This window comes from Priapulus caudatus, unplaced genomic scaffold, assembly GCF_000485595.1.
Source record: "Priapulus caudatus unplaced genomic scaffold, Priapulus_caudatus-5.0.1 Scaffold135, whole genome shotgun sequence".
NCBI lineage: Eukaryota > Metazoa > Priapulida > Priapulimorpha > Priapulimorphida > Priapulidae > Priapulus > Priapulus caudatus.
The window spans coordinates 415,396-429,189 of NW_014577196.1; the positions used below are offsets into that span (position 1 = coordinate 415,396).

A 13,794-nucleotide genomic window follows, 5' to 3' on the forward strand; every position below is an offset into this window, starting at 1 on the left:
GAAATGCGCGTCTCATGCTCACGCAGCGCTTAGGATCAACAGCAAAGCGGTGCCACGCAATCTTGTATCATGTCTCTCTGGATCGTATGTATATAATGGTTAAAAAGCGTGCTATTCACAGATGAACGCCATATGTTACTCCTGACAGTTTAGGTATATACGCGTGCAATCCATTTAGCTATTTAACACGTATTTTCCTTTTCTTTAGGACATACCCGGTGACAAACTGAAGCAGTTGTGCAATGATCAGCTGGATATGATGTCAAAAAAGCGAATTCTGTGTATATTGAAAGGTACGTGGGCACCAGATGAAGAATGTTTCTCTACTCTCTTTCGCCTATTATTGCCGATAATTTCCTGTAAATGCCGTTCAAATGCTCCTCTGCAACACACACGTACACCGCACTCACGCTGCTGCACGTAATTATCGGCAATAATAGGCAAAAGAGAGTAGAGAAACATTAAGACTTTGGTTGTAAATACATTTCGTGTTTATTTAGCATTATTTTTCGTTATTGAGATGCTCCAAGTGCCTGTGGTTCGTCCGGTAACGTCAGAGTGCTAAATGCAATCGTAGCCAACTTGATCAGGATTCTGTGTTTTGTTCATGGAGCTGCAGGGAGCTGCAGATAAAAGGTTCGTAACGCAAAATTCTGTAATTTAAATACGCTCTCCCGTTGACTCGCCATTAAATAATAATTGATACGTTTCTGCGCTACGTTTTTCGGCCAAAAGAATTAAGTGGCTAATCCCCTGATCTCCCCTAATACAAGTACAGTTATGTGTGCAAGTACACGCGTTCATAGAGATATTGATTATTTAATCATATAACACAGTATAGGGAGTTGTTTACAATAAGAGATACTACACTGAGCGAGAAATACGCTGTTGACAGGTCACCGATTCTAGGTAAAAACTCACATTTCATACATATGGAGTGTGTAGGTGTTACCCTAGGTTACCTTACCTGTAGGTTTATGTCTAGTCAGTCTAATCGGTGGTGGCACATTTAAATGCTGGTCCACTTAGCATGTTAGTAGCTGGTTACATATGTATGACATTAATTTTAATAACAGCGATTAAGCATAGAAAGGCTTTATTCTGGGTAGGAAATCTTGGTCATTATTTCGTAAAAGATTATGTAATAGCAAATTTTCGTTTTCTATCGCAAGTTATATTATAGTGTTCATAAATGACAAATATGGTATGGGCGAAACTACATAAGCATAGTTAACGTAACTTGAGGTATTACTGTACACATTAGTTTACGTGATAGAAAACATTTTATGCAACAGCTAGTAAGTATCCATAGCTACGAGCATCATTCAAGCATCATTTCCAGCTACAACACATTAAACAAAAGCACACATTTTATTTCCTGCTGCTGCATCGCATCGCTTTATGCCAGTTGCCACTGCTATTTTACATAATTGACTTAGCAGTAGTAGTAGCAGTAGCAGTAGCAGCAGCAGCAGCAGCAGCAGCAGCAGCAGCAGCAGCAGCATCATCATCATCATCATCAGCAGCAGCAGCAGCAGCAGTAGCAGCAGCATCATCATCAGCAGCAGCAGTAGTATTGTAGTGTGGTATAGAAGGATTCGCAGGTGGGAAACCTGACAGGGGCCGCGACGTGAACGCTCCGTCTGTTGTTTCCCCCCTCCCCCATCAATAGGAGAGAACGCAGACGACATATCGTCATCGGGAACGGACGACGGTGACGACGAGGACGTGAAGGAGCTTGGCCAGGAGCAGGACAGCGTGCAGCCCGCTGACTCCACGTCGTCACTGCTCGACGAACCGCACAGCGCCGAGAAAAAGTACGTGGCGAGCGATTCACGCGAAGCGTGCAGGGTAAAAAACACGGGAGCGATGAGCGATTCGCTCTTCACACCTCCGAAATAGCTCCCGTGAGGCTCAAAATAGCTCCCGTGAAATTTTTGACGAGAGCTATTTTTTCACAAACTTGGCAAAAAGACGCTCCGTAAAAAGAAAGTAATTTTGTTCCCTGAGCGGCGTGTGTGTCGTTGATGTGTGGTGTGTGTGTGGGGTTGAGGTGGGGGGGGTTGAATGCATCGAAAAGTTGAGGAGCTAATGGTAGCAGTGAGGAGCAGTGCAGGAGGAGGTAGCGAGCATTGCAGGAAGTAGCAGGAGAATTGCAGGAAGCTCAGCAGGAGCATTGCAGGGAGTGGCCAAGGAATAGCAGGAGCTTGCCGAGGGCAGGAGAGCCGGAGGCGGAGCATTGCAGGAAGTAGCAGGAGCATTGCCAGCGAGTAGCAGCGGCAGCATTGCCAGGATGCAGGAGAAGCATTGCAGGATAGCAGGAGAAGCATTGCAGGATTGCAGGAGTAGCGAGTAACATTGCAGGAGATTGCAGGAAGAAGCAGGCAACATTTGCAGGAAGTAGCAGCCGAACATTGCCATGAGTAGTAGGAGTATTGGAGAGTATTCCAGGAAGTAGCAGAACATTGCAGGAAGTGAGAGGCAAGTATTGAGGAGCTATTGCAGGAAGTAGCAGGAGTATTGCAGGAAAGTACGTATTGCCTAGAAGTATTGTAGAGTATTGAGAGTATTCGGAGTATGCCAGGAAGTAGCAGGGAACATTGCAGGCAAGCTCAGCAGGAACATTGCAGGAAGTAGCAGGAACATTGCAGGAAGTAGCAGGAACATTGCAGGAAGTAGCAGGAACATTGCAGGAAGTAGCAGGAGCATCTCAGGAAGTAGCCAGGAAACATTGGCAGGAAGTAAGCAGCGAACATTGCCAGCGAAGTAGCGGAGCATATGCCAGGAAGTAGCAGGAACATTGCAGGACAGTAGCAGGCAGCATTCGAAGGAATGTAGCAACAGCAGTGCAGAACATGCAGGAAGTGCAGGAACATTGCCAGGAGTAGCAGGAACATTGCAGGAAGTAGCAGGAACATTGAAGGCCAGAATAGCAGGAAACATTGACAGGCAAGTAGCAGGAACATTGCAGGAAGTAGCCAGCGAACATTGCTAGAAGTCAGGACAGGCAGGAAGCAGGACATTGAAGGAAGTAGCAGGACAGTTGCAGGAAGTCGCAGCGAACATTGCAGCGGCAAGTAGCAGGAACATTGCAGGAGGAGCAGCGAACATTGAAGGAAGTAACAGGAACATTGCAGGAAGTAGCAGGAAACATTGCAGGAGACAAGTTAGCAGGAACATTGCAGGACAGTAGCAGGAACATTGAAGGAAGTAGCAGCGAAGTAGCAGCGAACATTGCCAGGAGTAGCAGCGAACATTGGCAGGAAGTAGCAGGAACATGCCAGGAAGTAGCAGAGACATTTGAAGGAAGCTAGCAGCGCAGCATTGCAGGAAGTAGCAGGAACATTTGCCAGGAGAGTAGCAGCGAAACATTGCCAGACAAGTAGCAGCAACATTGCAACAGGAAGTAGCGGACATTGAAGAAGTAGCAGGAACATTGCCAGAAGTAGCAGGAAACATTGCAGAAGTAGCAGGACAGTAGCAGGAACATCTGCAGGAAACATTGGCCAGGAAGCTGAGTAGCATGGAACATTGAAGTGAAGTTAGCCAGAACATTGCCAGCGAAGCTAGCAGGAACAAGCAGGAAGTAGCAGGAACATTGCCAGGAATTGCAGGCAACATTGAAGGAGAAGTAGCAGGAGCATTGCAGGAAGTAGCAGGACATTGCAGGAAGTTAGCAGGAACATTGCAGGAAGTAGCAGGAACATTGCAGGAAGTAGCAGGAACATTGCAGAAGTAGCAGGAAACATTGAAGTGAAGTAGCAGGAAATTGCAGAAGTAGCCATGGAACATTGCTGGAAGTAGCAGGAAACATTGCAGGAAGTAGCAGGAACGATTGAAGGAAGTAGCAGCAGGCATTGCAGGAAGTAAGCCAGGAACATTGAGGAAGTAGCAGAGCGACATTGCAGGAACTTGCAGGAAGTAGCAGAGAACATTGCAGGAAGTAGCAGGAACATTGAAGGAAGTAGCAAGGAAACATTGCAGAAGTAGCAGGAAACATTGCAGTAAGTAGCAGAAGTAGCAGGAACAGTGCAGCGAACATTGCGGAGTAGAGAACAGCCGATGCAGAGCAGGAACATTGCAGGAAGTAGCAGCATGGAACATTGCAAGGAGACATTTGCAGGAGTAGCAGCGAACATTGCAGGACATTGCAGGAAGTAGCAGGAGCATTGCAGGAGGTAGCAGGAAGTAGTAGGAGCATTGCAGGAGGTAGCATGAGGAGCTAAAGTAGCTGGAGCATTGGTAATGAAGGAGCTAATGGTGTCTGTGCTGGGCATTCGTTTTATGTGCAATGATTAGATAGCGAGCACTATGATAATGACACAACGTCGAGCAGCAGTAGGTGCGCACGTTGATGGAGCAAGAAACGTCTAATACACTTAATAATTAGGAATCAGCGTCATACATATGAACCAACAAAACAAAACAAGCTTCTGTGGGTGTTCATCTCTGTTGTGATAACAAGAATAAGAAAAAAAGGTTCCTGTTATATTCACAATATGGACTCGTTGCGTGTAGTAATCTGAAATGGCATGTTCGGAATGGTCGGAATGCTGCCTCGTGACTGATAGTAGTGTATATGCCTAAGAAGTAAATTAATATTTTCATGTTAATATTGATAAAGTTATTTATATTAATGCCTGACATTTGTTTCTTATGTTGCCTCTCATGTTGATGGTATATGAGTTGCACCTCTGCTGCTTATTTTAACACGTTTAATACCTGGTATTCACGTGATCATTTATGTGATAAATATTCCAAACAACTGCAACTTTCATGCTTGTTGCAGGATGCAGAACAAGCACAAACATCATGCATAACAAGCACATGTAATTTGTTAATAGTGAATTTCTCGTTAATAGTGAGCAGCAAAAATTGGTCTTTCAAAACAGTAATAAAATGCTGTTTTACTAAATGTAATGCTGAAAGCTCAAGTACTGTTATTATCATTTTATTTTTTAATTGCATTGTATTTTATCGACAGGTTAAGTACTACTAATGACAATGATCAGCTAGAACTCAACCCAGACCAGGATGAAGTTGGAAGTCTCTATGATGAAGAGATGGGTATGAATATTGATTTCATGTAATAGACATGACTGTGCCTGTAGATACAATAACATGAAAGTTTCAGCCATTATGCTAGGATGTGACACATGGGAGGCTCACATTATATTTCTGTTGCGAAATTATATGTGCGAATACTAGATTTGTAACCTTGATAGAACGTAATACAATCACCACAGCATTCTAATGCCAGCAGCTGCATAACCTACATCAGTGTAAATGGCAATCAGAAGCTTTGGAATATAACATCATACTAAAGACTTCACTAGTGCTTCTATCATCATTGTGTCGCCCTCTATTAGTAAAATAGGTCATCTCCAACAATCCGTCTATGATATATATATCTATTTATTATGGACTTTTTGTCTCTAAAAAGAAAGTCTATCAAGTAGTATCAAGGGTAGATAATTGTTATAGGAGACTGAGTGATAACAAATAGCATACAGATTCATGCCTTGTATTCATGCCATGTATTGAGTGTGTGGTGTGAATAAAAAAGCTCTTGCAAATTTTTCACTGCAATAAGCACTGGTGTGAGCAATCCAATTTGCATTTGATTGTTTTTCACTTGTTTTCTTTTTGCTAGATATTTAGCAAATCTATCAGCATCATTAACTTGAAATACTAGAAAATTATTAACACTAATTATGTGCTATGAATCTACCTCTTCATGCTATTATATTGGTGTGTTTGTCAATTCTGTTTTGCTAGTTCTTGGAACCACAATGTAATGTTTTAGACCGCAGTGTTGCGGCCAAAGATGTTGAGTTGAATGCGGACACACCTAAAGAAGCTGAAGTCGAGAAACTAGATGTCAAGCCAGAGAAGGAGATCCCTTCACATCACCAGGAGGAGGAGCGCATCCCGCGTCACCTCCCGACGACGGCTCCTCCGACAACCGAGGATGCCTCGCTCGGACATGCAGCCTTGTCTTCCTTCACAAAGGTAAAACCTTGCTCAGTTATCGACGTATTTTGAACAGAACTGCGCAGTCGTTCTGAGGTGTCGTTTCACTGGAGTAGCCCACAGGGCTTTAGTGAAAATTGTTTACGCCATGTGGCAATGAATAATTAGCGATGTTCTACAAGTTTTGAGTTTTGTTTTCTTTAAATATTTACTACTATCTCGAAAGATGTCGCTTTCATGGCCGGTGGTATTTCCTAAGGATCCATTTCAAAACTGTAGATATATTAGTAATTCAGTTATTTCAAATAGTGTTTATGTATGTTTATTTCCGACCAGTTTTCTTTCAGGAAGGAAAATGAATTGTCGTTAATTACAACCATGTTTTCACCTGAAAATTCCAATAAATCAATACAAATATTATTTTCAGCATTTACAATACCACCAGCTGTGCACATGTGCTGAGAAGGCTGAGTGAAATTTTGGCAGTTTAACTATGGATTTTACTGCTGCAAATCTATCACTAATAATGAGATAAGAAGAAAAAAAGAAAAATGTAAAGACAAAAAAAGAAGCCCCTTACATTATTTGTTGTGATGAGATGATACTATAATGATGAAACTGTCTATGCAGAATCAGATGGAGATACTGGAACTTGAAATGCGCGCGCGTGCTATCAAGGCCATGCTGAATGCTCAAGTGAGACAGTCAGGCACTCCACAGTCGCAACCACAGGAGCAGAAGGTCGAAGAAGAGGTGGAGCAGGAGGAGTGGGATGAGGATGAAGAGCAGGAGGATATAGCTTATAGAATCGATGATCAATGCCAGGTGTGTTGGATAGTGTCAGTTGTTGGTGTTCAGGTGACCTAGTGATGCTTTCTACAATCCTGAACAGTGTAATGATGAAAAGATTCGTACATATGTGTGTACTCTCGTGAGTGGCTCGTGTCGTATAGTGTATACCATGTGATGTTGTACCCAGGTTCTAGCTTGGTACGGGCACTTATGTGTACCCTGAGGTAGGCACGAGATCGTAGACAGACACGGAAGTATAACGTACAAACACATGTCTATTTAATTCTTACACAAACTTACAGAGACAAGTTATTAGTTACATATGTAATGCAAGATCTCTAAAAGGAGTTTACACATGCACATACAAGTACCAGTCTTAAAAGAAGTTTTAAGACATACGTTTAAGACGCATACTGTAACACGAATACGGTAAGACCTAAACTACAAACATATACACATACAAGAACGGTCATGCGCTGACCAAGCGCTTGACACTACATACTCACAGATCGACAGGTGGTTCTGTCTCTCTGTTAGAAAAGCTTGCTATTTATGCTACGTTTCGGACACCACATGATCTTACTAGTGCTACGAGTTAAAACCTTTCAGGTTAATGAGTCTACGAAACAAGGCCACGCCTTGGTCTGAAAATGGCTACTGTCGCTCTTTTTAACGAGAGGGGGAGGGAGGGTGTCTTTTGTTCTACCCGGAATCTCGTACTTGGCGGTACCAGTATCGAACTACCTATAACGAGGCGAGTGACCAAAAGTGCCTGAGGCGTGTCCCTGCGACCGCCATGCGTCCACCTTCTAATCACTTAATTATTGCTTCACTACAACAGGATTAGGAATAGCCATGTACGTGTGCCAGTAAAAATAATTTGCATTCATTCAATTAAAGTAGATTTGCTAAAAAAAGGAAGGAAATGCATCCGAGGATTATAGTAAAAGAGCAATATTTCAAATCCTGTATATGTTCAAAAGATACACAACTCGATTAACGAGCACGTAAATGCCAATTAAGTTGGATGCACGAGGTAATACTGTCAACATTCTTGCACGTTGAATGTGACCTGACTACCTTACAAATTGCCTCCTACTGATCCCTTCAGGTGACACTGCTTTTCTTAACCCTCTGGCTGTTACAGGCACGCACGCAGGAAGAAGATGAGGTGATCGCGAAGCCATTGTCGCCTCCAGCTCCCGTCGTTACCCGGTATAAGCGTGGAGTGGACAGTGAACCAGAAGAGGGTGAATTGACGGATCAGAGTGAAGACGATGGCGAGCAGGTGGGTAGCTGTTATGTGTGGCCGTGTGGGTGTTGTGTCAGCGCATGTTATTGTGTTGTGCATTGTTACCTCCGCGCAAACGGAGGTCATGCAATCGCTCGTGTGTGTGTGTGTAGCCACTGCGCGATCGATAGCGCGTCAAGTCAGCGAGTGGCGAGTCAGCAGCAGCCACCAGTGAGCGGCGAGTCAGCAGCAGGCGAGTCAGTCAGCAGCCGCCATCAGCGAGCACATACATGTTACATGCTCGCGGAGGTATGCAATCTCCGTGAGTGCCCTCTGTCTAGTTGTGTATATTTTGGAAGTTCGGTGCTATTTCTCCTGTGAGGTTGCGATGCTAGTTGACAAATAGAACGTGCTACTCGATTGAACGCATTTTTCTTGCTAGTTAATGTATTTAATTTCCGACTCATTCAAGGTGGACGACAATGTCGAGAGCAATAAACCCGAGAGCACAATCCAAGTGTCGTCGCCGACCAAAGTAGAAGAACGGCAAATCAAACGTGAAGGTGACCCCGCAGTGGCACTGTCGGCAGCAGACGCGTCGGACATCGTCACAGCTCCCGCTGACAGCACCCGATCTGGCAGTTTGCCAGCAGTCACCTCGTCGGACGACGGCGAGGAGCGCGCCATCGGCGAAACGCTCTGTGCACTCGTCGACGCCGTCGCGGCGTCCATAGACTGTCACCGCGTCGCCGAGACGAACGCCGACGATGGGGCCGGCGCCTGCAGCACGCACGCAGCTATTGCGCGGGGGTCGTCTATGCGAGCTCCGTGTTCGCATGATTCGTCGCATATGCGTGCCGTGCGTGTGGAGGCGGTAAGCACACGTCAAAATGTCGGGCAGGATGGCAATGATGGCAGGCAGGCTGGCAGTGATGGCAGGCAGGCTGGCAGTGATGGCAGGCAGGCTGGCAGTGACGCTGTACAAGCTGGCAGTGACACTGTGCAAGCTGGCAGTGACGCTGTACAAGCTGGCAGTGACACTGTGCAAGCTGGCAGTGATGCTGTGCAAGCTGGCAGTGACACTGTGCAAGCTGGCAGTGACGCTGTACAAGCTGGCAGTGACGCTGTGCAAGCTGGCAGTGACACTGTGCAAGCTGGCAGTGACGCTGTACAAGCTGGCAGTGACACTGTGCGGGCTGGCAGTGACGCTGTGCAAGCTGGTAATGACACTGTACAAGCTGGCAGTGAGAAAGATGGTGACAGTGGCCACAAGGTCGTGCGTTCTAGCTCGCAACGTGGGCAGGACGACCGCCGATTGCACACGCATTCACACACCGGAAGCAAAGCAATCCCAGTGCGGGCAGTGGAACACGCGGAGGAGTCGGATGCTGACGACCTTGACCCAGGATTCTGGGGTCAAGGTACCATCACCGATGAGCAGGAACTGGATGCCGAAGAAAGTGGAGCGGACAGTTCCTGATGGCAGGAATCCTTCTGGAGTTGGGGAAGTTGTAAGGCCCCTTATAGGATTTCCTGTTACAAATTGGGTCACTGAAAACATTTTTAGTTGTTTTACTAGATAGTAATTCTTGTACAGGTTGTACCTCACTAATTAGGAATGCATGGGACCAGACCAGTTCCAGATGAGTGAATATTCCGAACCGTCGAAACTGAGGTTAAAAAAGGGAAAATAATGAACATACTGTATTATTACTGATACCCAACACAACTTATGTAAATTATATAAACACGTTCACGTTCTCGGTTGAATGGAGGACGTCCTTGATTCGAACTAATCTTCCTTTTTGATGAGAAATTACTTGACGTGATGCGGCCATGATGCCGAGGCCCGCCGAGGATTGACACTTTGTGTCTTCCAATCACAGTCTACGCCGCACCTCTCTATTATAACTTCTAGGTATAATAGCATTAGAGCACCAAATCGTCGATCTCAGGAACTAGGGCATTCTGCTATGTTAGAACGGTTTCCTACGATAGAGTTTGCCACAAATACGAAAATAACACGCTGTTTAGCGCACTGCGCTACGTCTTTCTGTTGCATTTTCGCATCTCCGTAAGCAGAATAAGCCCCGCCTTCTTCGTTGATGGACATGAATGGGGCGTCACCGACGTGACCAGTTCCTACTGTTTTTTCTTTTCGTAAATGATTAAATGCCCGGCCAATGCATTTTGCAATGTTTACATGCCACAGCGTCATCTCTTGGATGTTTTATAAGTAAATATAATAAGTATATAAGTAAATATGGGGATTTTCAATAAAATAATGCATTTTTTAATGTATTTACCGACGATTTACGTATAGAAACTATATGTTATTTTTACTGATTTCTCCGTATCTTTCCTTGGAGTTTTCATCGTCTTTCAATGGCCTTTCGGTAGATTTTTCTGCGTTTTCTGCGTGATTATTATTTTGCGGCAGGCACTCATTTTGGAAATCCTCCAACATTTTTACTTCTTCCTTAAGTCCATGTTTCACTGTTATTTAGGAAGGAAGGTAAAAAGTGTGCATTCGTATAATTTCACTCTAATTGCTTCTATAGTATGATTTCCATAATTTTGGCTCTTCTGCCATTTCCCTCATCATGAACCTACATTTTTCAGTTCAGACTCTTATCATATCGTTATAACCTCCTATATCATTAATTAAATCCCCTAGGTATGAATATTGGTGATTTTTTTATTACTTGGTTGCCTATTAATATCTCCTTCTCTATCCTTTCTTTGTTGGTGAATTTTATAACCATTGTATTTGTTTTGTTCATATTAAATTCTAATGTTTTTTGATTCAGCTAATCTGGAGCATGACTGAGCGATTTTTGTTACTGTTTTCTAATCTCCAATTCCTAGAATATCGTCCATATATAATCATTGTCATCTTCTAAAACTACAGACATCCGCTGACCGCTGTGGAGACGTGCGCCGGGCCTCGAATTTGGCGCACGTCTCCACTGGCGGACAGCGCTTCATACTTGAAACATCCCCGCCGCGGTCGCGTGCACATCTCATCCGCGCGCAGCGTTTAGGATCAACAGCAAAGCTGCACGCAATCTTGTATCATGTCTCTCTGGCTGTTAATTAATACTTAAATGTACTTATTTAAAAGAACCCTTTAACAGTTAATGTGCTTCATACACATGCCACTGCCCATAGTAGCTGTTAAATTATATGATAGTATCGCCTCCGCATATCTCAGTGGAGGTTGCCGGGATTTTACCAGACGCACGGTGGCTCTATTACTGGCTATCTTCTGTAAATGTCTGCCTCGATGAATGGTATTGGATCCTCTGGTAAATCCGTTGGCTCTTTTTGGGCAGCAATGTGTACCGATCGAGGTTGAATGGGTTTTCGCTTTCCATACGAAATCTCTGGATTCACTTTTTGCTCTGTGCTCAGTGTCTGTCTTTGACCTGGTGTCATATGCTAGTGGTCGTAAATCACCTTATGGTTGTCTCTATAGAAGAAGACTGGTTTTCGATAAATACGAAAGTCCAAGCGCGTTTTAAAATATACCGCTCTTTTTGCTGGTGGCGCCACTATCCAATGTCATTAGGACATGCTATGTTGAATTTTGACGCATCCTAGCGCCATCTAGTGGTGAAAACTAATTATAAAATTGCGCACATATGGAATAACTCAGATGGATATATCGGTTTACCCCAATTAACATCAGGTTTCGTCCACGATGTGACGGGCTTCTTTTCGGCGAGATCTATGCGCGTTCAATAGAAACGAGAAGAGAATCTTCTGCCCCAACCACCATCATGTCTAGTTACCTCCGCCAAGGAGGTTATGTTTTCGCGCCCTGTTCGTTTGTTTGTTGGTATGTTGGTTTGTTTGTCTGTCACGAGGATATCTCAAAAGGTTACGGCGTGCGTGCGTGCGTGCGTGCGTGAAGAGAATATTGCAAAGGGAAGAGACTGCGCGCGTGGCGTGCGCTGGCGTGCGTGTGAAGGTGAGAGTCACGGAGAGGGAGAGGGTGAGGCGAGAAAGAAGGCGAAAGAAGTAACTATAATTAGAAGGAATTTGTGCATCCGTGCCTGTGTGTGCCGTTTGTGCCGCCTACGTGCGTGTGACTGCGCATGCGTGTGACATCTCCGTCTGCAATTCTCCCCTCCCCCGTCCCTCCCGTCCTTTCTCTCTCATTCCTTACTCCTCCCTCTCTCACTCCCTTCTCCTGCAGTATTACCCTCCCCACATTCGCGGATAGTATCGCCCACGTCATCAGTTGCACGGTAAAAAGTTAGCCAGACAAATGGCTTTGTTTTGCAGGCCTCAACTTTTTCACTCCCCCCAAGCACAAAATGTGGAGATACGGCTATAATACGTCGTTTTACAGTCCACACACAACACACATAACACACACGCGACCGGGGTGCGCGACACCGGGTATAGGTTTCAGAGCGCACGCGTCGCGCGTGTAATATAAGCGTAAATTCAAATTTTGTGCCTCGGGGGAAAATACTCACGCGTAATATTTTCAGCATTCGCCGCACACGTGAGTAAAATTACTCGAGTATAAGTGTAATGCAGATCACGTGACTGCGTAGCCAATACTGGGCGCACAATGATTTAAACCCATAGAAATAATATAGATAACCTATATAGATAATATAGATAACCTATATAGATAATATAGATTATCTATTATTTCTATGTTTAAACCCATGCGCTGTTGAATAAATTTACGCAGCTAGCGCGCACACGTTGAGTAGTTTGACGCATGAGTAAAAAATATCAACCGTTTGATATCCGAGTTTCTTGATGCGTGCGTGATTGCTGGCCTCGAACGAAAAATCCGCACGCACACGTGAGTATTTTGAACGCAATGCATCATTTTACTTGAGTAAAATTACTCACGTGTGCGCCGGGATATGGATCGCCAATTGGATGGTGGGTCCCCCGGCAAAAAGAGCGTACATTTTAAAGCGAGTTGGGAGTGTAAAATTTCAATAATAAATGGTGGAGAATCAATCAAAACTTGTCAAACCGAAAATGCGTATCTATTATTGTTAATTCAGTTTTATATGTCGCGTCTGTTTGAAGACTGCAAAGCGCCAATGACGTTTGAAGCCGTGCCTGGCCTCGTACATAACGTAGTTGAGTAGTATTATTACCAACTGTCTTCTCCCATTGCCTACGCGTAGCCTTTTCCCAGTCTCCTAAATGTTACTGTATGTTCCACTTCCAGCTGTTCGACGATAAAAGAGGGCAGTGCGTAGGCAAAAAGTCGGAACAGTGGCATGCACGTCAATGTTTTTCTATTCGTTGCATTTTGTACGCCTGCTGCTGCTGCAAGTTGGCGCCCTTGTAACGTTTGCCCGAAATAGCTGTGTTAGCATATAGCCTCACACACAGCGTTATCCTCCACAGTAATAATGGTTAGAATATAAGCCTTCCAGTCCCGACGATTATCGGCTTCAATAAGCCAAGAACGGGGACGGGCGATAGCCCCACGATCATTGGGCTAATGTCTGTATTGATGGAAACGAGGCAACTTGAAAATACGCTGGATAAGAATTTGCTTCATAATCAGGGGCGTAAATCCCCGAGGGGATAGGGGATGCATCCCCGCCGCTCTTGAAGGAGGGGGGGGATGGCCTGTACAAATATCCGCGCACTGAGAATAAGAATAGAAAAAAAAGAATAGCCAAAAAGTATGGTTGGCAACACATACAAAAACACGTGAAATTGTGAGAAATTGCAATTCTTACCTGTGTTTTAATACATGTATTATTACTATAGTAACGCTAAACTGTGTACGCTCTCTGAAAAGCCAT

At 44.5% G+C, this 13,794-nt stretch overlaps 1 protein-coding gene across 1 annotated transcript in view; it reads left to right on the forward strand.

Annotated features, from left to right (window-relative positions):
• The window catches only part of LOC106805968, a 44,932-nt gene that overhangs the window by 29,569 nt on the left and 1,569 nt on the right, over positions 1-13,794 (forward strand). Inside the window, exons 4-11 of the mRNA XM_014807777.1 lie at positions 209-293; positions 1,673-1,817; positions 4,985-5,067; positions 5,807-6,012; positions 6,604-6,798; positions 7,913-8,053; positions 8,469-8,826; positions 8,957-9,478. Of these exons, the coding sequence (XP_014663263.1) occupies positions 209-293; positions 1,673-1,817; positions 4,985-5,067; positions 5,807-6,012; positions 6,604-6,798; positions 7,913-8,053; positions 8,469-8,826; positions 8,957-9,478 (1,735 nt within the window). The remainder of the gene's footprint in view (positions 1-208; positions 294-1,672; positions 1,818-4,984; positions 5,068-5,806; positions 6,013-6,603; positions 6,799-7,912; positions 8,054-8,468; positions 8,827-8,956; positions 9,479-13,794) is intronic.